The 22,696-nt window shown below is 38.4% G+C and overlaps 1 protein-coding gene across 16 annotated transcripts in view; it reads left to right on the top strand.

Annotated features, from left to right (window-relative positions):
* Positions 1 to 17,385, top strand: part of Xiap (X-linked inhibitor of apoptosis) — a 50,052-nt gene extending 32,667 nt beyond the window's left edge. For 12 of the 16 annotated variants that reach the window (XM_017318359.2, XM_017318362.2, XM_017318360.2 and 9 more), the window contains 6 exons: positions 2,088 to 2,993; positions 4,334 to 4,433; positions 6,525 to 6,603; positions 7,558 to 7,600; positions 9,717 to 9,917; positions 12,512 to 17,385. In XM_017318359.2, the coding sequence (XP_017173848.1) occupies positions 2,120 to 2,993; positions 4,334 to 4,433; positions 6,525 to 6,603; positions 7,558 to 7,600; positions 9,717 to 9,917; positions 12,512 to 12,705 (1,491 nt within the window). In that variant the 5' untranslated portion in view covers positions 2,088 to 2,119 and the 3' untranslated portion in view covers positions 12,706 to 17,385. The remainder of the gene's footprint in view (positions 1 to 2,087; positions 2,994 to 4,333; positions 4,434 to 6,524; positions 6,604 to 7,557; positions 7,601 to 9,716; positions 9,918 to 12,511) is intronic. The other 4 variants (XM_011250976.3, XM_030251200.1, XM_006541427.2 and 1 more) reach the window with 2 other exon arrangements.
* The last annotated feature ends 5,311 nt before the right edge of the window (positions 17,386 to 22,696 follow it).

The following is a 22,696-nucleotide window of genomic DNA, read 5'->3' on the forward strand; positions in this document are numbered from 1 at the left end:
TGTACATGTGAGTGTAGGTGCCAAGGCCAGAGGGATTAGATCCCCTGAAGCTGAAGTTCCAGGTGATTGTGAGCAGCTAGGTGTGGCTATGGGTGCTGGGAGTTGAACTCAGCTCCTCCTAACTGCCAAGCCCTCTCTCCAACCCCTAACACTATCTAGTCTTTTAGGCTTGGAGAGATGGCTCAGTGCATGTGGAGGCAGAAAAGAAATCCCTTGGAGCAAGCAGGTCAGTGAACTCTGAGTTCATCTGAGAGATCCTGCCTCAACAAAGTGGAGAGTAATAGAATATGATATCCACTCACATGAATGCATAGCAGGCACACATATCCATACAAAACAAAAAAGAGCCTCCATTTTGTCTTCCGTAATGGCTGTTTATGTTCCTGATTGCAGGTCTCTGTTGTTCACTTCCTCAGCAGCATTTGATAGTTTTTTGTCTTTCAAATAATAGCTATCCTAATAGGTGTGGGGTGATACCTCACTGTGGCTTTAATTTTTATCCCCCTGGGTTTGGTGTGATGTTTAAGTGTTTTCATGTGTTGTTTGGCTGTTTGTATGTCCTCCTTTGAGGCTATACCCAGTGCATTGATTTTTACATCAGAATCTTACATTTTTACTCTGAAATTATTTGAGTTTTAGCCATTTGCTTATTTTGCATTTAGCAAACATCCTAAGGACATTATGGCAATGTGGAAGATTGTGGAGAAGCAGTGTTTTCTGTAGCTAGGGTGACCACACGCTCCTCTGCTTTGCCTAAGGCGACCATGATTTATGCTGCTGTTTTGGACATTTATTAGCAGCGTCATTTTGCACTTTCAGACCTGTTGGAGGAGGACAAACTATCTTGCCACTCTTCCCAGAACACAGCTGACTCCTTTTGATATGTTATTTGGGTTAAACATTACACAGTTGTAATTTGGCAGCTCTAATGAGGCTGCTAAATTCTCTTTCTTTCAAACAGATTGTTCCTTGACCAACAGAAGTTGATAGCAAAAGTAATTTCACTTAATATCTGTAAATATTTAGAATGTTTCTTAAGGCATTCTCTGCCTGGCAGTTTTGGATGTGTAAGGTGTGTTTGTGTCTATGTTTCTTGCCTCTATGTGTTGTATGTATAATGTATACACACATAAAATAAGGAATGGTCCACTTCCATCAAAAGAAGACTCAACACATGAAAATGAGAAACATTTGATATCCTTATCATGCTGAAACCAATACTGTGAATACTTACCTTTTTGTTTAATAATTTTTTTAGTCCTTTGAGAATTTTGTACATTGCATTTTGATCATAGTACCTACCTTCCCAGCTTCTCCCAGATCCACCCACCTAACTTTGTGTGTGTGTCTTTTTCTTAATGCATCAAGTTTCATTTGTGCTTCCTATATACTCTTGAGCATGGCATCTACTAGAGCACCTTTGTTTTGCTAAGCAGGGAAGTAAAAATATTTTTTAAATTGATGCATTAACATTCTAAACATTCATCTGTTTTTAAATAGTAAAAATTGAACTTTGCCTTGAATATGTAATGATTCATTATAACAATTATGCATAGTCTTTAATAATCTGCATATTTTATGCTGCTTTCATGTTTTTCCTAATTAATGACTTCACATGTTTAATATTTATAATTTTTCTGTCATAGTTTCCATATTTATATAAAATGAATACTTAAGATCAGTAATTCTGCTCTGTTTGTTTATATACTATTTTCCATCAAAAGACAAAATGGGACTGAGGTTGAGGCTCGTTGCTAGAGCACTTTCCTAAAATGCAAAAGGCCCTATGATGGATCCCTAGTACTTATTTAAGTGAGAGAGAAACAGGCTGGGGGTGTAGGTCTGTTAGAGCATGTGTTTGGCATTATGTGAAGCCCAAACACTAAAAAAGGAGAACAAACAAAAGCGCAGACTTTAAAACTCAAGTGGTTTGGTAATGTACGACTCTACTGTTTAGAATTAAAATGTGTCTTAGTTATTGTGCCATTATTTTTATGTCATCACTGGATAATATATTAGTGCTTAGTATCAGAAATAGTCCTTATGCTTTGTGTTTTGAAGTTCCTAATGCAATGTTCTCTTTCTAGAAAAGGTGGACAAGTCCTATTTTCCAGAGAAGATGACTTTTAACAGTTTTGAAGGAACTAGAACTTTTGTACTTGCAGACACCAATAAGGATGAAGAATTTGTAGAAGAGTTTAATAGATTAAAAACATTTGCTAACTTCCCAAGTAGTAGTCCTGTTTCAGCATCAACATTGGCGCGAGCTGGGTTTCTTTATACCGGTGAAGGAGACACCGTGCAATGTTTCAGTTGTCATGCGGCAATAGATAGATGGCAGTATGGAGACTCAGCTGTTGGAAGACACAGGAGAATATCCCCAAATTGCAGATTTATCAATGGTTTTTATTTTGAAAATGGTGCTGCACAGTCTACAAATCCTGGTATCCAAAATGGCCAGTACAAATCTGAAAACTGTGTGGGAAATAGAAATCCTTTTGCCCCTGACAGGCCACCTGAGACTCATGCTGATTATCTCTTGAGAACTGGACAGGTTGTAGATATTTCAGACACCATATACCCGAGGAACCCTGCCATGTGTAGTGAAGAAGCCAGATTGAAGTCATTTCAGAACTGGCCGGACTATGCTCATTTAACCCCCAGAGAGTTAGCTAGTGCTGGCCTCTACTACACAGGGGCTGATGATCAAGTGCAATGCTTTTGTTGTGGGGGAAAACTGAAAAATTGGGAACCCTGTGATCGTGCCTGGTCAGAACACAGGAGACACTTTCCCAATTGCTTTTTTGTTTTGGGCCGGAACGTTAATGTTCGAAGTGAATCTGGTGTGAGTTCTGATAGGAATTTCCCAAATTCAACAAACTCTCCAAGAAATCCAGCCATGGCAGAATATGAAGCACGGATCGTTACTTTTGGAACATGGACATCCTCAGTTAACAAGGAGCAGCTTGCAAGAGCTGGATTTTATGCTTTAGGTAAACTTCACCAGACAATTACTTTCCAAATGTCACAGAGCTCCTGCTCTTTTAGTCTTTAGTTTGCTCATTCTCTGGATTCATGTTACATCTTTAATGTAACTACTGAATTTATGTTAAAAGGCTATACTTTTATGAGTCAGATCTGTGTTCAAGTAATTCTTGGCTGGGGGAGGTTAGAGTTGAGAGAAAAGATAGTATCAATTTCTGACAGATAGTGGATCTATTAGTAATAAATACCGTCTGCCATTTATTAAATGTCTACTCTGTATGCTCAAAATATTTACTACATGGATTTTCTCTAAGCTTCACCACAATTCCATAGAAATAGTTAACCTTAGAGAATTTGGTTGATTCTTGGTAAATCGACATCAAGCTTAGCATGGTGCCACATACCTGAAATTCCAGCAATCTTAGCAGCCGAGGTAGAATAATGAGCATGAGTTTGAGGGCAGTTTGGGCTACATCGTGATGCCATCTCTCAAAAAGCCAACCAAATAAAAATTAACGTCTGCCTTTAAAGTGTACACCACATCTTTGGAAGCTGCCTGAACTGTTTCAGAGTACTTTTCAAACAATGCCTATGCATGTTCCAAGAAAAGCTGCCAGTGTTATGGCTTCTAGGACTATTTTAATCTGCATGCCTGACTCATTTATTTTAGGAAAATAATGCCAAATTCAAATATAAATTATTTCACTTATATAACATAGTGATCTTTTTTTGGATTTATTTATTTATTTGTTTATTTACTGGATATGAGTATACTGTTGCACTCTTCAGACACACCAGAAGAGAACATTGGATCCAATTACAGGTGGTTGTGAGCCACCATGTGGTTGCTGGGACTTGAACTCAGGACCTCTGGAAAAGCAGTTAGTGCTCTTAACCTCTGAGCCATCTCTCCAGCCCATAACATTAGTAATCATAAAGATCTGTTTCATGTCAGAGAGCTCTGTCCTTAAAGATTTATGCTTGTAAATAATTTATGCCGAAGTGTATTATTGTTAACATTTGGAATATAACTTAAACAGATTTCAGTTTGATGAACTAAAGTTTAATAGTGGTGGTCCAACTGACATACACTAGGAAGAATGTAACAATTATAGTTTCTAACAGAAATACTGTGATTTTATTTTCATTGTAGTCTACTAAGCACATTATATTGAGATGATGAACTTAGTATGTATTTTCCTTCAAATGACAAAGATCATATCTAGATGGAATGTGAATGTTGTCTTTTAAAGCATGAGGTTTTATGTAACTTAGATGTTAAAACGGGCATTTTCTGAAAACTTAGACTTGCACAGAAAGGCACAGTTTTCCTTGCATGTTTTGTTAGGTGAAGGCGATAAAGTGAAGTGCTTTCACTGTGGAGGAGGGCTCACGGATTGGAAGCCAAGTGAAGACCCTTGGGAACAGCATGCGAAGTGGTACCCAGGGTAAGTAAGATCCTTAATTGTTCATTCAGTAACAGAAAAGTTGGACATTGTGCAGTGGAAATATTTGAATTAGTTTTCACCTCAACTATTTTTGCCTTCACTATGGCTTGAAATTCACACCAAGTTTACAGAAATGGGGTCACCTACTTTGTAGGCAAAAAAAAAAAAAAAAAAAAAAAAAACACCTAAGACTTTAGGTAACCAAAACATTCACTGTTTATATGTCATATGATACTTAGATGATTCCATTTCTAAAACCAAATTATTAAAATGTATATTCTTTTATTTAGTATACAAAAATACATACTTTTTATTTAGAAGTAGGCTCTTTGGAGATTGGCATGAGCCCATAGTGCCATGAGAAGTCCCGAAGAATGGTCATAATGTATAGTATTGTTTGTTTGTTTTTTAATTCGAGGCAAGGTCTCATATTAGCTCAGGTAGACCTGAAATTGCCCATGCCTTCCAGGCTGGCCTCCATCTCGAAACCCTCTTGTCTCAGACTCTTTGTCATCTTGCCTCAAAAATACTCAGGTGTATAAGTTATGTGAGCTTCTAATATATAAAATAATGCAACTTCAAACATTAGAACAATCATTTGAAAAGAATCTTTTTAAAACAACATTCAAGATAAATGAGAAAATAAAAACTAAGGTTTTTAAGTTTTCAGTACTGGTTTTAAAAGATTAACCATTTTGAACCTTTAAAAAAAATTGTCAGTATGGCCTGGTGGTGTTGGTGACAAATGGCTTTAATCCCAGCACTCAGGAGGCAGAAGCAGGTGGATCTCTTTTGAGTTTGAGGCCAGCCTAGTCTGTGGAGTTCCAGGACAGCCAAGGCTATACAGAGAAACCCTATATCAGAAAAACCAAATAAATAAATAGTACTAACTCAGTGTTAGGGTACTGATTTAATAGCTTCTTTTGCCTGGTTTTAGTTTTGTTTGTTTGAGATACGGTCTTGTTATGTAGCCTTAACTAGCCTGCAAATTCCTATGTAGATGGGGCTGGCCTTCAAACTCGTGGCAGCCCTCCAGCTTCTGCCTCTCGAGTATTATAGAGGTGTCTTGTCTTTTTTGGGATAGTATCTCTTGTACCTCAGGTTGGCAAGAATTCACTATGTAGCCAAAGATGGCACTAAACTTCTGTTCTTGGTTAATCTTCTAAGTGCGGATAATTCAGGTTTTGCCACCATGCCTGGCTAATAGCTTTTTTGACTGTTTTTTCATTTTCTTTTTTGGCACAGACTATAGCAGAGTAGCCAGGTTTTCATATCAGTTTTCCTGTCTCAGCCTCCCAAGTGCTGAGATTATAGTCAGATGTCACCATACTTGGCTCCTAATTCAGTAACTCTTACTTATAAATTGGAAGTTCTCAAATTGACATTATTAGCATGAGTAATAGTCTTGAAATTATAGCTGGATAAGGAGTTGTATAGCAGTACTTTGTGGCTCCTCAGAAACAGTGAATGAAGCTGAGGCATTTAACATCAGCTGCTTAGGAGTCTGCTGAGATAGGAGAATGGGAATTTCAGGGCCTGTCTAGGCTACACATTCAAGGCCAGCCTTGGACTTCTTAGAAAGACCCTATCACAAATAAAAAGCTGTTTTTAAAAGACTGGGGTGATTTATGGTTATTCCTGCTTATAATCCTAGCATTTGGGATATGTAGGCAGGAGGTTTAGAAGTCCAAGGTCATGTTTGGCTACATAGCAAATTTGAGGCCAGCTTCAGAATGGCCTCTAATGGGAACTGATGTTATAGTTAAGTGATGGAGTGCCTGCTTAGTGTGCTCATGGCTCTTAGTTTAATCCCCAGTAACATACAAAAAAGACAAGAATGAAAAGGTTGGTTTTACTTGTTTGTCCATTGCATGGGTGGGGGATGTACATCGCATAATGCACAGTTGGCGGTCTGTACAGCCTGGAGGGGTTTGTTCTCCTCTGTGAGCTCCTGAGATTGAACTTGTCAGAAAGTGCCTTCTCTCTGGCCCCAAGATAGTTAATGGAATTGAATGCTGGAGACTGCCTTTACTAGTACTTCACTAATTTATCAGCTAGTAGAGTTTAATTTAATTTTCTTTAATCTTTTAGGTGCAAATACCTATTGGATGAGAAGGGGCAAGAATATATAAATAATATTCATTTAACCCATTCACTTGAGGAATCTTTGGTGAGTAGCTTATTGTGCAATATATTTTCAAATTCTATATTATTTGTTTTTCTTTTGTTTTCATTAATTTATTTATTCACTTTACATCCCAATATCCACTCCCCATTTCCCAGTTTCTCCCTTACACAACTTCTTCCCTCATTCTCTCCCCATCCCACCCTGCCATATCAAGTCACTGCAGCATTAGGTACATCCTCTCCTGCTGAGGCCAGACAAGGAGGCTCAGTTGGAGGAACAGGATCCACAGGCAGGCAATAGGTTTAGGAACAGCCCCCCCCACTTCAGTTGTTGGGGGACCCACATAGACCAAGCTGTACATCTACTATATATGTGCAGGGGGCATGTGTAGGTCCAGCCCATGCTTGCTCTTTGGCTGGTGATTCAGTCTCTAGGAGACTCCAATGGTCCAAGTTCATTGACTGTTAGTCTTCCTATGGTGTGTGTGTGTGTGTGTGTGTGTGTGTGTGTGTGTCTTTAGTAACCTTTTAGCAGATAATACTTCAGATTGCAAAAATAAGGACAGAGATATACGTGGGTTTTACCTTTTCTGGCTAGCATAAACAAGCCCCTGGGTTCAATCAAGATGAACAACTGTGTCTGAATTGACACAGAACAGTGGCCGTCAGAGCATTAGTATACTGAGAAGAACTTTGGACTGCAGTGGGAGTCTAGAGTGGACATGACGGTTCTACCCTTAGCTTTTAGCTGCATTTGTATTGGTTTGTTCTCCAGGGGATCGTTGGATCTCTTTGGCCCTCAGCTTCTTGTTTATAAAGGGGTGATGAGTAGATAGATAGTCTTACCTTCCTTCCATTCCGTTAGGTTATGCTCTTATGAATAGTCAGGGTTTTTAAATTAGAATAAAGCCAATTTGTTTTAAGTTTATTAACTTTTCAAATTGAGATAATTGCTTTCTGCTAAAGTGAATTCTTACCATTCATATTTCTATTTTAGGGAAGAACTGCTGAAAAAACACCATCGCTAACTAAAAAAATCGGTAAATATGCCTATTAAAAATAAATCTGTTTAGTTTTGTGGCCAATTTATTATAGTATGTTTAATGAGGCTGCTATAAATTTAAGAATTTAATGAAGTGCTTATAATTTTATTCCAGATAGTTTTGTAGTGAGAACATTAATAGAAAGCCAGGTGCTGTGGTGGAAATCTAATCCTAGCACTCACAATGTTAAAGCAGGAGAATTCTGAACTTGTGGTCAGTCTGGATTGCATGGCATGGTTTTAAGAAAGGAAGGGAGGGAGGAAAATGTATTAAAACAACAAAGAGATTAGAAGTTTAGATTTTTACATTTTTATTTACTTATTTATTTAATCTGTATGGGTGGTCAGCCTTCATATATGTGTGCCATATGCATGCCTGGTTGCCCCAGAAGCCAGGAGAGGGTGTTAGATCCCATGGGGCTGAAGTTAAAAGTAGTTGTGAGCCTCCATGTGAGTGCCAGGAATTGAACTCAGGTCCTCTGGAAGAGCCAATGTTCTTAACCTCTGAGCTATCCCAGTAGTCTGTCTACTGTGTAGGCCAGACTGGCCTGGACCTGTCTCTTTCTGCCTCAGTTTCTAAGTGCTGGGATTGGGGTGTGTGCCCCCACATGCAGCTAAAGCCGATACTGTGATGGTGTTTGTTGTTGTTTGGTGCTGGTGACTGAGCCGTGAATAGTAAGTACTCTGAGCTGCATCCACTGCAGTTAGTCCTACATTCCTCTGAAGAAACAAAGGTGATGTGATCTACCCATGGCCATGGTATAATTTCGTTTTGTTTCATTTTGTTTTTAGAGACAGGATTTCTCTGTGTACCCCTGGCTGTCATGGAAGTTGTTTTATACAACACGCTAGCCTCAACCTCACAGAGATATGCCTGCTATTGCCTCCCAATTAAATGCATGCACTATTATAAATTGTTAATAGAACTAAGCACTATAACAGGGTCTTCTAAATTCCATAGCATATTGTAGATTTAGGTTTTTTTAAGATTTATTTATTATTATATGTAAGTACACTATAGCTGTCTTCAGACACACCAGAAGAGGGCGTCAGATCTCATTATGGATGGTTGTGAGCCACCATGTGGTTGCTGGGATTTATCAGAACCTTAGAAAGAGCAGTCAGTGCTCTTAACAGCTAAGCCATCTCTCCAGCCCTAAATGTAATTTTCAGTGTGATTATGTATGGGGGTTTGGTGGTGGTGGTGGTGGTGTGGAACGGAGTTTTTCTCTATATTTCAACTGTCCTGGAACTCGCTTTGAAGAGCAGGCTGGCCTCAAACCCCCAGATACCTTCCTGCCTCTGTCTCTGTCTCCAGAGTGTTAAAATTAAAGGTGTCCACCACAACACCTGTGCACTGGTGTTTGTTTTTTTTTTTGTTTTTTTTTTGAGAAGGGTATTTTCTGTATAGACCTGGCTGTCATGGAACTCAACTCTATAGACCAGGCTGGCCTCGAACTTAGAAATCCGCTTGCCTCTGACTCACAAGTGCTAGGATTAAAGACATGCACCACCACTGCCGAGCAGACACTAGTTCTTTTGGAGTTTCCATTTGTGGGTTTTCAGTTTTTTGTTTTGTTTTGTTTTCTTGTCTATTCTTTTCTTTTAAGATGTCCTTTTTCAATTGAAGCAGTATGTTTTAATTTAGAGTATCTGGTGAGTCCCTATTCCCTAATGTTGTAACATCATCTAGGATACTACAAATATTTGTAAATATGCTTGAAATGCAGAGCTACGTTATATTATTTGGAATGGACTTGGTAGCAGGTATAAATAACCAAGTTAAATCATTTTTCTCTAGCATACTTCTTTTTGTGGTTTCTCGAGATAGGGTTTCCTGGATGTCTTGGAACTTTCTCTGTAGACTAGGCTGGCCTAGAACTCAAAGATCTGCCTGTCCCTGCCTCCTGAGTGCTGGGATTAAAGGTGTGCACGAGCACTTTTCTTTTCAGCTTTGGAAATCAAAGGCACAGCAACACATATAATAGGCAAACACTCTACTGTTGAACTTATCATCAATATGATAGTCTCAAATCCCTAAACTATTTTACTGTTTAGTTATGTTAATGAAAATACTTCTACTATGTTCTTTCTCCACCCAACTTTGATTTCAGATGATACCATCTTCCAGAATCCTATGGTGCAAGAAGCTATACGAATGGGATTTAGCTTCAAGGACATTAAGAAAACAATGGAAGAAAAAATCCAAACATCCGGGAGCAGCTATCTATCACTTGAGGTCCTGATTGCAGATCTTGTGAGTGCTCAGAAAGATAATACGGAGGATGAGTCAAGTCAAACTTCATTGCAGAAAGGTATGCATTGTTTGTTTTTATAGGAAAATTCACCTTGTAGCCCATCCATTTCCTTTATAATATCCCCATAGAATAAACACTTTTACTCTTTGAACTTAGTATTATGGTTCTCTTATTTCAATGAACAACCAAAATTACAGCAGATAAGCTACTTCTAGACAGTTTTTCTTTTATCCTTTTTTCTTTCTCTGGGTGGGGTGGGGGTTGGAGACAGCTCTGTATAGCCCTGGCTGTCCTGGAATTTGCTATGTAGACCAGGCTGGATCTCAAACTCAAGTGATCCACTTGTTTCTACCCCACAAATGCTGGGGTTAAAGGCGTGAGCCCCACACCCAGCCTGAAGGCTGATTCTTTTCTTTTTTTTTAAGATTTATTTATGTGAGTACACTGTAGCTGTGCAGATGGTTGTGAGCCTTCTTGTGGTTGCTGGGAACTGAATTTTTAAGACCTCTGCTCGCTCTGGTCAACCCCGCTCACTCAGGTGGGCCCCGCTCGCTCTGGTCAATTATTATACATAAGTACACTGTAGTTGTCTTCAGACACACCAGAAGATGGTGTCAGATCTCATTACAGATGGTTGTGAGCCACCATGTGGTTGCTGGGATTTGAACTCAAGACCTTCAGAAGAGCAGTTACCTCTTACCCACTGAGCCATCTCGCCAGCCCTGAAGGCTGTTTCTTAAGAAGAGACTAGAACAATCCTTTTTGTCCTTTTCATACCCAGAGAGCTCAAATATGGCAGTACCTCTCTCTCTCTGATTCAAAACTCCTCAGCAGCTCTCAGAACCCTCAGAATCAAGTCTCAGTTCTTCCATGATTTGTCACATCTTTAAGGGTCAACTCTTGCCGACCTTCTGTATCTGGTCTGGTTTCCTTCATATTCAATTACCAGTTTTGACTTACGCGCTTATATGCTGTGCTCTGTCTCTTGCAGCATGCTTCAGTCATTTTTTTCACCTTCGTTTAATATCATTGTCACTGTTTAGCATATCGTGATTTTCTGTTTACTTATGTTCCCAATTTTTCTGTGAATATTGGGTGCCTAAAGTGTATGTATGTACTATTTATTTTATACCAAATGCTCAAGTAAGTGTTCAATAAGTGCTTGCTAAGGAAGAACAAGATTAAACTTGATTTCTAAACACGTTTTGGAAATAATGTTCCCTCCAGGACATAAATGCCATGAAAAGGAGTGATGGCAGCCATGGGGCACACACCTTTAATCTCAGGATTCAGGAGGCAGAGACAGGCCACGGCTAAATAATAAGACCCAGAATTTGTTTTGTTTTGTTTTGAAAAGGATATATACAAAGTTTAATAGGGAAATGCATTGTGTTCCCATAATGGGATACATCCAGTGAAATAGTTTCATGTGACTCGTCCTAGAAGTTAGAAAAACCTAGCAGAGCTAGTGCAGTTGATCAGTGGGTAAGGTGCTTGCTTCCAAGCCTGAAGATCTAACTTGAGGACTAGAAACCTGGGAACTGTATGGTGGACAAAGAGAACCAACTCCTGAAAGTTGACCTCTTCACTTTGTCACATGTGCCACAGTGTATGCGCTCACACAAATATAAATACATGTAATAAATTATTTTTTAGAAGGAAAGAAAACTTGTTTGTGAAAATGCCACAAGAGGTAGGTATGTGGCACAATGAATGGTATACAGTATCCTGAATTTTCAGGATGCTAACCACCCCCCCCCACACACACACACACACACACACATCCCAAAGGGGGAAAAACCTTCCAATTCTCATTTGAAGCCAGATTTATAAACCATTAGTGTACAGTGATTACAAATATAGTTAAAATATGTAATTTATTTGGAATAATGCCCAGCATATAATATTTATGTTCTATTACTGTTGATTATTGTTGCTGTTATCATATATGACTACAAATCATAGTTTTGTGGCATATTTGTTAGCATTTCACAAAATCTGTTTTGGCAAAGGTTCAGCTATGCAGCTACTTCAGTATCCTCTAATTACACCCAAATGTTTTTGTGTGGATAGCCTGCCAACATCTTAAATGTACTTGCAACTGTAAAGCCTTTACCTTCTTCTCTATTTCCAATAGTTCTCACTGCCTCCTTAACCCTGACAAACCCAACTAACTTTACCTGCGCTTTCTCTCTTCAGCCCTCACATCGAAGCACTAAATCCTACCTGTCCCACAGTAGAAGCAGCCTTCAAATAGACCCCTTCCTGGAATTACCCATGCCTTTCAACATGTTTGTACAGTTCCCTCATCTTTGCTTTTTCTGCCTGGTCATTTGTTGCCACACCACTGCAGTCCTGCTTATCACGATGCCTTCCCTAGCCACCCAGACAGAAGAACTTGTTCATTTTGCCCCAGAGCACTCTGTATGTAACTTGATTATAGTATGTTCTACTTTGTTCTTACCCTCTCTGGCTGTATCTCACAGCCTCTCCCACTAGCACACAAGCTACTTAAGAATTGCTGCTATGTCTGAGTCATTTTCGTGTCTCCCAGGACTTGAGTGTCTGGGACACAGGAGGGGGTTCAATGTTTCAACGAATTTAAACAACAAAACCAAAAATTAGTATATGTTGTTTTTCTTTTTACACAGACATTAGTACTGAAGAGCAGCTAAGGCGCCTACAAGAGGAGAAGCTTTGCAAAATCTGTATGGATAGAAATATTGCTATCGTTTTTGTTCCTTGTGGACATCTGGTCACTTGTAAACAGTGTGCAGAAGCAGTTGACAAATGTCCCATGTGCTACACCGTCATTACGTTCAAGCAAAAAATTTTTATGTCTTAGTGGGGCACCACATGTTATGTTCTTCTTGCTCTAATTGAATGTGTGATGGGAGCGAACTTTAAGTAATCTGCATTGCATTCCATTAGCATCTGCTGTTTCCAAATGGAGACCAATGCTAACAGCACTGTTTCCGTCTAAACATTCAATTTCTGGATCTTTCGAGTTATCAGCTGTATCATTTAGCCAGTGTTTTACTCGATTGAAACCTTAGACAGAGAAGCATTTTATAGCTTTTCACATGTATATTGGTAGTACACTGACTTGATTTCTATATGTAAGTGAATTCATCACCTGCATGTTTCATGCCTTTTGCATAAGCTTAACAAATGGAGTGTTCTGTATAAGCATGGAGATGTGATGGAATCTGCCCAATGACTTTAATTGGCTTATTGTAAACACGGAAAGAACTGCCCCACGCTGCTGGGAGGATAAAGATTGTTTTAGATGCTCACTTCTGTGTTTTAGGATTCTGCCCATTTACTTGGAATTTATTGGAGTTATAAATGTACTTATATGAGTATTTTTAAGTGATTTCGTCATCTCCTAAAAGATATTGAATGGTAGACTACCATCTAACCAGCATGTACTGACATGGAAAGGCAACACAGATATAGTTAAGTGTAAAATACAAATGGCAAAACACTGTATCTAGTTGGAGCCAAATCAGCTTGTGTGTATTTTGTATCTGTACAGGACAAAAAGGTTTGAAAATATAAGTATCACACTCTTAAATGTATTTTTTCTTCAGGGGGTGGGGGGTGGGTCTTAGAGGGGCTTATAGAGCCCTTCACTTTATTTTTTCATTTTTTTCTGTTTAAAGGTTTTATAAGTATGTATTACTTTTATAATCAGAGTTCTTAGTAAATATGTTGCTGATTTAAAGGCTTAGGCATGTTCAAACGTCTGCAAAACTACTTATCGCTCAGTTTTAGTTTTTCTAATCCAGGAAGGCAGGCCAGTTAACTTTTCTGGTGCCAATGTGAACTTTAAATGTTTTTATTTTACCTGCTTTGTGGATGAAAAATATTTCTGAGTGGTAGTTTTCTGACAGGTAGATCATGTCTTTTTATCTTGTTTCAAAATAACTATTTCTGATTTTGTAAAATGAAATATAAAATATGTCTCAGATCTTCCAATTAATTAGTAAGGATTCACCCTTAATCCTTGCTAGTTGAAGCCTGCCTAAGTCACTTTACTAAAAGATCTTTGTTAACCCAGTATTGTAACCATCTGTCCGCTTACGTAGGTAAATGTAGACGCCTGGTGTATATGGCTTGTAGTTTTAGTGTTGGCTCTCCGTGTTGAGATTCTTTCTCAGTGTCATTCTGTGTCCTACAAGTTTCATGTAGGTTTCGATGTTAGGATGGTTAAGATGTATATAGTACAAAATGTTCAGTCTTTGATTGTTTTATGTTTGTTTGTTTTCATGACTAGTAATGGTAGTGGATACTTTAAAAATATTTTCTGAAGATCCTTAAAACCTTGGAAATTGTAACATACTGAGAAGAGTGGTTGTTTGAATATTTTTAACAACTTGTATAAGTCAATATGAATACAATCAAAAGCTAAAGTGCTTCATAGAACACGGGATTTACCTTAAGTAATTATCATGAGAGACCTCTTGTAAAGACTGGTCTATTTTACTACAGAGAACAGTTTGAGAGTGAAACTGTTACAATTTAGACTTTTTGTTGTATTTTCTAAGAGAAAGAGTATTGTTAGGTTCTCCTAACCTCTGTTGACTACTATGGTAAGTGATGTTATTTTAATTGCAAATTTAAATAGAAACCAACAGAATTAAGTAACTGACTGTCTCTCTCTCTCTCTCTCTCTCTGTCTTCTTCATGAAAATCCTTAGTTCTGTATACTGCCTTCTGCTTAGATTTAGTTATATGATCATTAGGTTACATTTGATCTAAGTTGACTAAGATTTCAATTTCAATTTATATTTCAAGCATTCTGCCAGGGAATAGTTTTAAAAATTGTTTCCAAGGCACTTCAGGTACAAGTCATATAGGTAGTTTGTTTAATCTAGTCCTTAGCCTAGGACTCAAGGACTGAATGTTTTCAAATAACACTTTTCTTGTTCTCAGAGCCTCAGTTCATTAAAACTCTTTTAAAACCTGTGTGCTGAGAGTTAAGCAAGACCTCTTTTCTTGTCTTCATGAGTTGCGAAATTGAATTCATGGAGCTGATGTGGCTAACAAGTTTATTTTAGGAATTGTTTAGAAAATGCTGTTGCTTCGGGTTCTTAAAATCACAGCACTCCAACTCTAATCAAATTATTGGAGACTTAGCAGAGCTGGTCTGAAATCACACTAAAAAAAAAAAGGTACTGGATCCTTTCCAGTATGGTTGTGTAAAAAATGGTCACTCGGAAGGTCACAGAATAACCGGCTCTGAATCACCACCCCTGAGAGAGTTCAGTGTCTGCGTGCTGATGGTCTTTTGCTGTATAAAGTTCATTCTAGAATTTTGAAGTAACCACCCGTTTTACTACATATTAGTCATGTGAATTTTGAAGTTATTTTGTAATAGTTACTTTCATTTGTTATTTACTGTGTTGATCAAGATGTGTGTGAGTGTTTAGCATTTATTAAAGTATTGTCTTTCCTCCTAGACTTTTGCCTCTTCCTGTAGTTAGGGGTAGAGGTGAGGTGAGTGGAGTGACTACAATGTGATTCGCTGGGGTAGGACAGTTTGTTGTCTTGTTAGTCACAGTGTGTTGCTCTGTTTTTTATTTTAGTAAGATTTATATTTTGAGCTCTCTGAATGGAAAGTGCCACTGCAACCTTAGCTGCATGCATTGTTCCCATTAGACCTAAGTCTTCCTGGACTTCTGAGTCCCCAGATACTGGATAAAGGAAGAGGAGAGATGGAGTAGCCTGTCTGTCACTGCTATGAGAGAAGCAAGAAAGTGGGTAGAGAAATACTTCACATTTTAGTCACATCTTCTCTTTTTAAAAAGGTAGCCATCAGTGAAGGAAAGAACTAGTCAAAAATAGGCTTGACAACCTGAATTCAGATCCCCAGAACGGGCATAAAAGCAGCCAGGTCATGGTTAGTGCACTCCTTTAATCCCAGCATTTGGGAGGCAGGGGTAGACATATCTGGGTTTGAAGCCAGCCTGATCTACAGAGTGAGTTCCAGGACAGGGAACCCTGTCTTATTCATAAAAGAAAACAAAACAAACAAAAAGCTGAGCGCACTAGCCCAAGCACCTGTAATCCCAGAATGCCTACATGAAACAGGAAGTAGCTAGGAGAATGCCCCAAAGCTCATGGTCAGTTAATGGCTTATGTATTAATGAAGAGGCACCATGGTAAACAAAGTGGGAAGGTGAGAGCCCACCAACATCCACAAGTTATCTGCTGCCTCCACACATGTAACATGGCAGGTAACCACTTACACCCAGACACATACACAAAAGAGAGAAGACCAAGAGTGTTAACACAAGAACATCTTATATACTCTTAAGTGTTAACTCTCATCCTACAACTTAGAATCCTCCATGGCTTTGTCTTGATGGAAGATCTTAGACTAAAGCTTAAAAGAGGCCCAGAACTATTACTCAGTTAAGAGTACTTGCTGCTTTTTCAGAGGACTTAGGTTCAGTTCCCAGCACCCACATGGACAAAGACACATGTAGCTCTGGTGCCCTCTTTTGGCCTTCAGGGGTGCATGCATGTGTGTATACATACACAGTCATACACAAGTACACATAAAATAAAAGTAATCTTTAAAGCTTAAATGAAACTCTTTATGTTAACTTTTACTCACTATTATTTGTTTCTCTGGATGCTTCTTGTAACAAAGCTATAAATTGTAATAAATAGTTCAACCCTTTAAAAATATTTAAATTACCTTTTCAAAAATTAGAGAAAGTATTCTTACTAAATTCAGTCGAATTTTTTCCAATAGAAACAGTCAACTTATTACCATCTTAATATTTTAGTTTGGCTCTGAAACATTTAGTGCAATGTAGATTTCTTCCTTATATAATAAAATCACTGACTATCAGAGCTAGAAATGACCTTAGAAAGTCACTTATTCACACTACCACCACCACCTTCATTTTATTGTTGAGGCAACTTAAAGGAAAGGTGATTGGCCCGAAGCTATATAGCTGATTAGTGATAGATTCCTTACTGGAAGTCTCAGGTGTTTGTCAACTCTTCATTCTATTACACTCTTATCAGGGCACAGTAAGTGGTGCTTTGTAGTTTCTACAGTAAGACGGTTGCTGATACTTTCAAATTAAACAATATGACAGTAATGCTTGAGTGGTAAAGTTCTCTTTTGGAGGCTGAAATTTGCAGATGTGAGTACAGCTGTTTGGCATTTACTATGTGCTTATGTATTATTAATGAGCATTTAAGATTACTCTGTAAGTATATTTTATCACTGTCTATACTTACCAACAAATTTGCATTTTGATGTAATAATGGCTTTCGTGTAATTTCTGTTTTGGCATTTTTGTTATACTTTACCTGAAAAAAAAAAAGACCAATTCTTTTGTCATGTGTTGTACTATATTTGTGAATATAATTTTATGACTCGTTTATGGAAACTCCTTTATGGAATTGCTTTCTGCTCTATAATCTGTCATTTGTTGTAGATTAAAGCTTATTTTTCTGTGAATAAGACTTATTCAATAAAGCACTATTCTTTAAAATGTTATCTTCTTTGTATTTGATTTGTTTTGTTGAGAGGATCTCATGTATCAACCCAGGCTACTGGCCTTAAATTCCGTATGGATAAGGGCGGCCTTGGATTTCTTCTGATCCTCTCTCCTCTACTTCCTTAGTGCTGTGACTACCCGGTATATGAAGCATTGAGAATCAAATCCAAGACTTAATTTTTTATTTTTATTCATTTTATTATTATTATTATTATTGGTTTTCCGAGACAGGGGACAGGGTTTCTCTGTATAGCCCTGGCTGTCCTCTATCTCAGAAATCCGCCTGCCTCTGCCTTCGGAGTGCTGGGATTAAAGGCGTGTGCCACCAGGTACCCTTACCTCCTGGACCACACACAGGCACATACCCCATTCTGTGATACACTGCACATATCAGCCAGGTGGTATGTCCATGACTTTAATCCCAGTACTCAGGAGGCAGAGGCAGGCAGATCTCTGAATTCTAAGATAGCCAGGGTTACATAGAGAAACCTGCTGCCACCCTGTTCAAAAAATGAAATGAAATAAAAAGGGAATGAATCTTTTTAAAGATACATTAAATTTGGGCTAAAAGTGTGGTTCAGTGGCAGAGTACCTGCTGCTGACAACAGTGACATACATGAGAACCTAGATTTAACCGCCAACACCAGGGGGAAAATGAATAGTTGACACCACTCTCCTCTCAGAGTAGCCTGTCTGTGTTCAAAGATCGTACAGCCACTTTGTAAAAACAAAGTGCCAGCAGGGGAGGAATAAGGAGTCTATGAAGCACTGCCCCATTGAGGCAGGCAGCAAAGGGATTTTTGTGAGTTAGGGTACATACTGGCCAGAGTTTCAAAATATGTGAGCAGTCTGGTATGATATAGGCTCCCCTGGACAGAAATTTACAAGGAGCAGTTTCAAGTGACTGTTGCTCTGTCCCTTCTAATAATCCACAATACAGGTCCTTAAATGAATTATATTCCAGCCAGGGATGATGGCACATGCCTGTAAATGCAGCATGTAGAAGGGAAAGACACAAGTTCAAGGCCAACTGAGGATACACGAGACCCTGTTTTCAAAAAGAAAAACTGATTTCAGGCTATCTGTGTCAGGCCTGGTTAATCTTTGACAGTATAATCACTGTCAAAATCATTGCCATTATCAAAAAACAAACAAGCCTTTTCACAACACATCCACAATATATTTAAAATAGGGCCTTAATCTCTAGCTCCAGCTGGATTTAAACTTGGCTGAGTCTAGGTATGAACCACTATTTCCAGCTCCCTTTCAGAGCATGCCTTCCTCCTTAGAGTATCCATGTGAGCTTTTCAGTGACACCAGGATGATCCCCAATGCTCACTGACCTTAAACTACTCTGATCAAAGGCTAGCATGATAGTTCAGCAGGGAAAAGGTACCAACAAGCCCAATGACAAGTTTGAGTCTCAGAACCCACAAGGCAGAGTAGAAATGACCCCTGCCTATTTAACTCTGACTTCCACGTGCACACTAGATCACATATGTGTGCCTGTACAAGAATACTGCACACACCCATACATAAGATTTTAAAAAACTACCCTTTAATCAAGCAATGAAGGTTAAAGATTTGAAAGCTGAGCTGTACGTGCTGGTAGATGACAGCAACCGGATGGGACTGTGCAGACCGGATCCGCATTTCTACAGAGCCAACACTACTACGACAAAATGTGAGCCGTTAATTTGAAAGGAAAGAATTTCAGAATTGGAAGGAGTTGGCCTTTCTAATTCATAATAATTAAGAGTTCTGATTCTTCTTCAGTTCGGAAATTTTTAAAGTGTGACACAAAAAAAAAAAAAATAGAGGACTCAGTCTTTCGATGATGAGAGTATCTATCGTTTGAAACAATACATGTCCATCTATATTGTAACCAAAATAACAGTCTCAATAGGTATAAGGCTAGGTGACAGTTTATTTAGTATTTTCAGTCTTTGTATGAGATTCCCAAAACAATATAATGGATCATAATTAATGAGAATAGCAAAGAAAATATTTTGCATGGGCCTATACTTGTTAACTTTAATCTTCTGTTTTATATTGGAGGAATACTGGTTTCAAATAAATAAATAAGAACCCAGGAGAATTAGATTTTCATTATTGTTTTTCCCCAGAAGAATTTAAATTGAAGAAAACCTAGGATATAATTAAATAGGACACTGTGTATTGAAACAGAGGTCTCTTTCAAAACCTAATTTCCAACGTAGCTCAAGTTGGCCTGCTCATATTGCAGACACACATGCACCATAATGTCTGGCTTTCAAAATCTTAATTAGTTCAATAGCGTTAATTTACTGTCAACATGTATACGTATATTTAGAAGGATGAAACCTAGAGAGTCACTTATACTAGGGAAGTTCTCTATCACTGTTATATTCCTAACCCCACAAATATGTGTTCTACATGGAAAATTAGTGATGCACATTTAAAAATAAACTTTCATTGTATATTCATTTCTGTGTGTACACGAGCACCTGCTGTTTCTTTAGCTTTATTCCATTACAAGGTACTAGGGATTTCTTTTTAATTCCCCTAGTTTATTATATAAGGAGATTTGCATTCTTGACTAAGGCATCAAAAATGTATTTTCTCATTAAATACTGGAATTTATTTTGCCAGAAATTAGGTTCTGCTTCTGGCAAATCAGTAATGATTGTCCTGAGGGGAGAGAGAGAGAGAGAGAGAGAGAGAAAGAGAGAGAGAGAGAGAGAGAGAGAGAGAGAGGACGCAGAAGTGTTTTTTGTGAACACCAACTGATATTCAGAACTACTATTAAAACAACAGACTCTGCCCCCACCCCATAAAGTTAACCTTTTTTTTTTTAAGTTAATCTTCTGAAGTAAGGAAATAATTTCTAAAATTATGTTTCATTGAATATTCAAACATGGATCATGGCTCTTTCTTTGTAAAAAATTAACAAATGTTTACGTTAATCATTAAGAGAATGTCCTAACAGATCTGGAAAAACCTGTTTTTCTTTCAACATTTTATTTGATTATTAAGATGAATATACTCTACTGTAATTCTTAGCTTTCTGTTACAAACTTTTCAGATGTTACATTTTATGTGAGCTGTAAGAATGGAAAAAGCAAGTGCTAACAATAGTTATAAACCAATACTTTCCACTAAATGAAATGAGCATAACAAAAAATAATTCATAAGGGTAGCCATTCCTGTTTCTTCTTCCCTCTGGGATTATGAAGAACATGTGACAAAATGTACATGAAAGATATTTAAAAGGACTAAACCCTCTGTGCGCCTGAAGAATCATTCATCTAATTAGAGTGTGTGAACTAATTACAGGTTAGTTTCACACAAAATGAAACAGTTGAGGACCAGTGTCTGATTAATCAGGGATGTAAGATGATGAAATGCATTTATGGCCATTTTCATAGCTCTCAAAATGCTTTCCATCTATTTTCTCATTCCCTTCCACTCTACATCATCAAGTGTTGTGCTTAAATCAGAAGAATATATGTAATGGCTCAGGGGATGTTGGAGAAATTGTTGCTGTGTAGAATCAGAAAAATTATGTTCTCAAACCATGCCATTCAATTGACCTTCAAATAGGGAGGTGGGGGTGTAGTTTAGTGGTAGAGCACTTTGTCTAGTCCTGGGTTCAGTCCCCAACATTACAACAAGAACAACAAACCAGTAGTGACCCTCACATAAAAATTTGGAGACAGATCAGTTTTCTAACATGTGACTATAAAAGCATGTAAAACATATTTGGGCATGATAATTTATGTTCTCAAAGGGTTTCTTGGTACATCACTAAGATGAATTTTCAAATTCACTTTACCCACTTCATAACTTCCCTCTCAAAGGAACTGCCCCTTGTAATTCTGAAAATAGTGAAAAAGCCACAGTGAAGTTAGCTGACTTACCCAAATTCCTGCAGGTAAGTAGAGCCAAGTCACAAGAGCCTTTGCTTCTATTACACTTCTTTCATGTGTGTATGTGTATCCATTCTTTTGCTACTTGTGGCTTCTTTCTTCCACTCTGCCAATGGTGGGGAAGGGAACATCGTTATCCATCGACTCCTTCCTGCTGAATAGGGGTCTAGAGTTCCTTGGGACATGTTTAATCTTCACTATCAGGATACCAAATGTCTTCTTGTTGTTTCGTCTTTGCATGTGACCATCAAACCATGACTAACAACAACCAGCCCTGCCTCTCAGGGACCTAGCATTTATACTCTCTGAAAAGTCCCTAGAATTCCAAATGTCCCACAATCACAGAAACTATCTGCAGCTGGCAAAGTCACGCCCCTGCTGGAGCATGAGACAAATCATAGTCAGCTGCTGTGGACAGTCGGAAGTAGTCCCATATCCCACACCTGATTAAAACGAAAGCACATTCCCATAATTTTTCTGTGTTTTTCAAAGAAACCAAAAATTTCACTACATGTATGGGTGTGGGTATGCATACCACAGAATATATGCAGAGGTGAGAGGACAACTTGTGGGAGACGGTTCTCTACTTCCACCCAGTGGGACCCAGGGATTGTCCTCAGGTGGTCAAACTTGGCTGTAAGTGCCTTTACCCGCTGAGCCATCTCGACCACCCAAGAACCCTTACTTCTACTCTTGTAACACCATGTCATTGTGTCTCTTATTCATTATATCTGTGCCATGTATATAATTTTCGGCTGAGGAGCCCTAGACATAGAGGTTATATGACTCACCAAATCATATGGTGAATCACCAGTCAAGCTGTTCCTATAGGCAGGAAAGCTGTTTCTAGCTAACTTTAGGCATTAGCTACACTGGCTGCCTTGCTGTCTGACATGTATGCTTCCAAATCCAGGCTCTTGGATTGTTTTGTTGTTGTTGTTTTGTTTGTTTTAGGTTTGGGGTTTTTGTAGGGTTTTTTGTTTTTGTTGGTGGTGGTGCTTTGGTTTGTTGGCATGGCAAGACATGGCTGGCCATATGATACCAAAGCACAAAAACAAATTATAGGTGATACATGGGTGTGCGGAGTCCTTAATCTGCCTGGTTTAATTTGAGCCCTGCCTGTCTAGGTGATTAAATTTCAGTTTTGGGGGGAATGGCATGGTAGGCATCGGTGGTGCACTCAACGCAGAAGGATCTGGAATTTGAGGCCACACTGGGTGACATGCTGAGACTGTGTCTCCAAGCAAACAAAAAGAGAGTTTGGAAATGGGTCCTGAGGGTAAGTAGGTCAGTAACAAAGGGTTTACCTAATGTGTTTGAAACACTAAGTTCTATCTTTAAACTATTTTATTACATTGACAAGGCAAACATTGGATGTCAGGATGTTGCCACATGTTACCCT

This window comes from Mus musculus, chromosome X (genome assembly GCF_000001635.26).
Source record: "Mus musculus strain C57BL/6J chromosome X, GRCm38.p6 C57BL/6J".
NCBI lineage: Eukaryota > Metazoa > Chordata > Mammalia > Rodentia > Muridae > Mus > Mus musculus.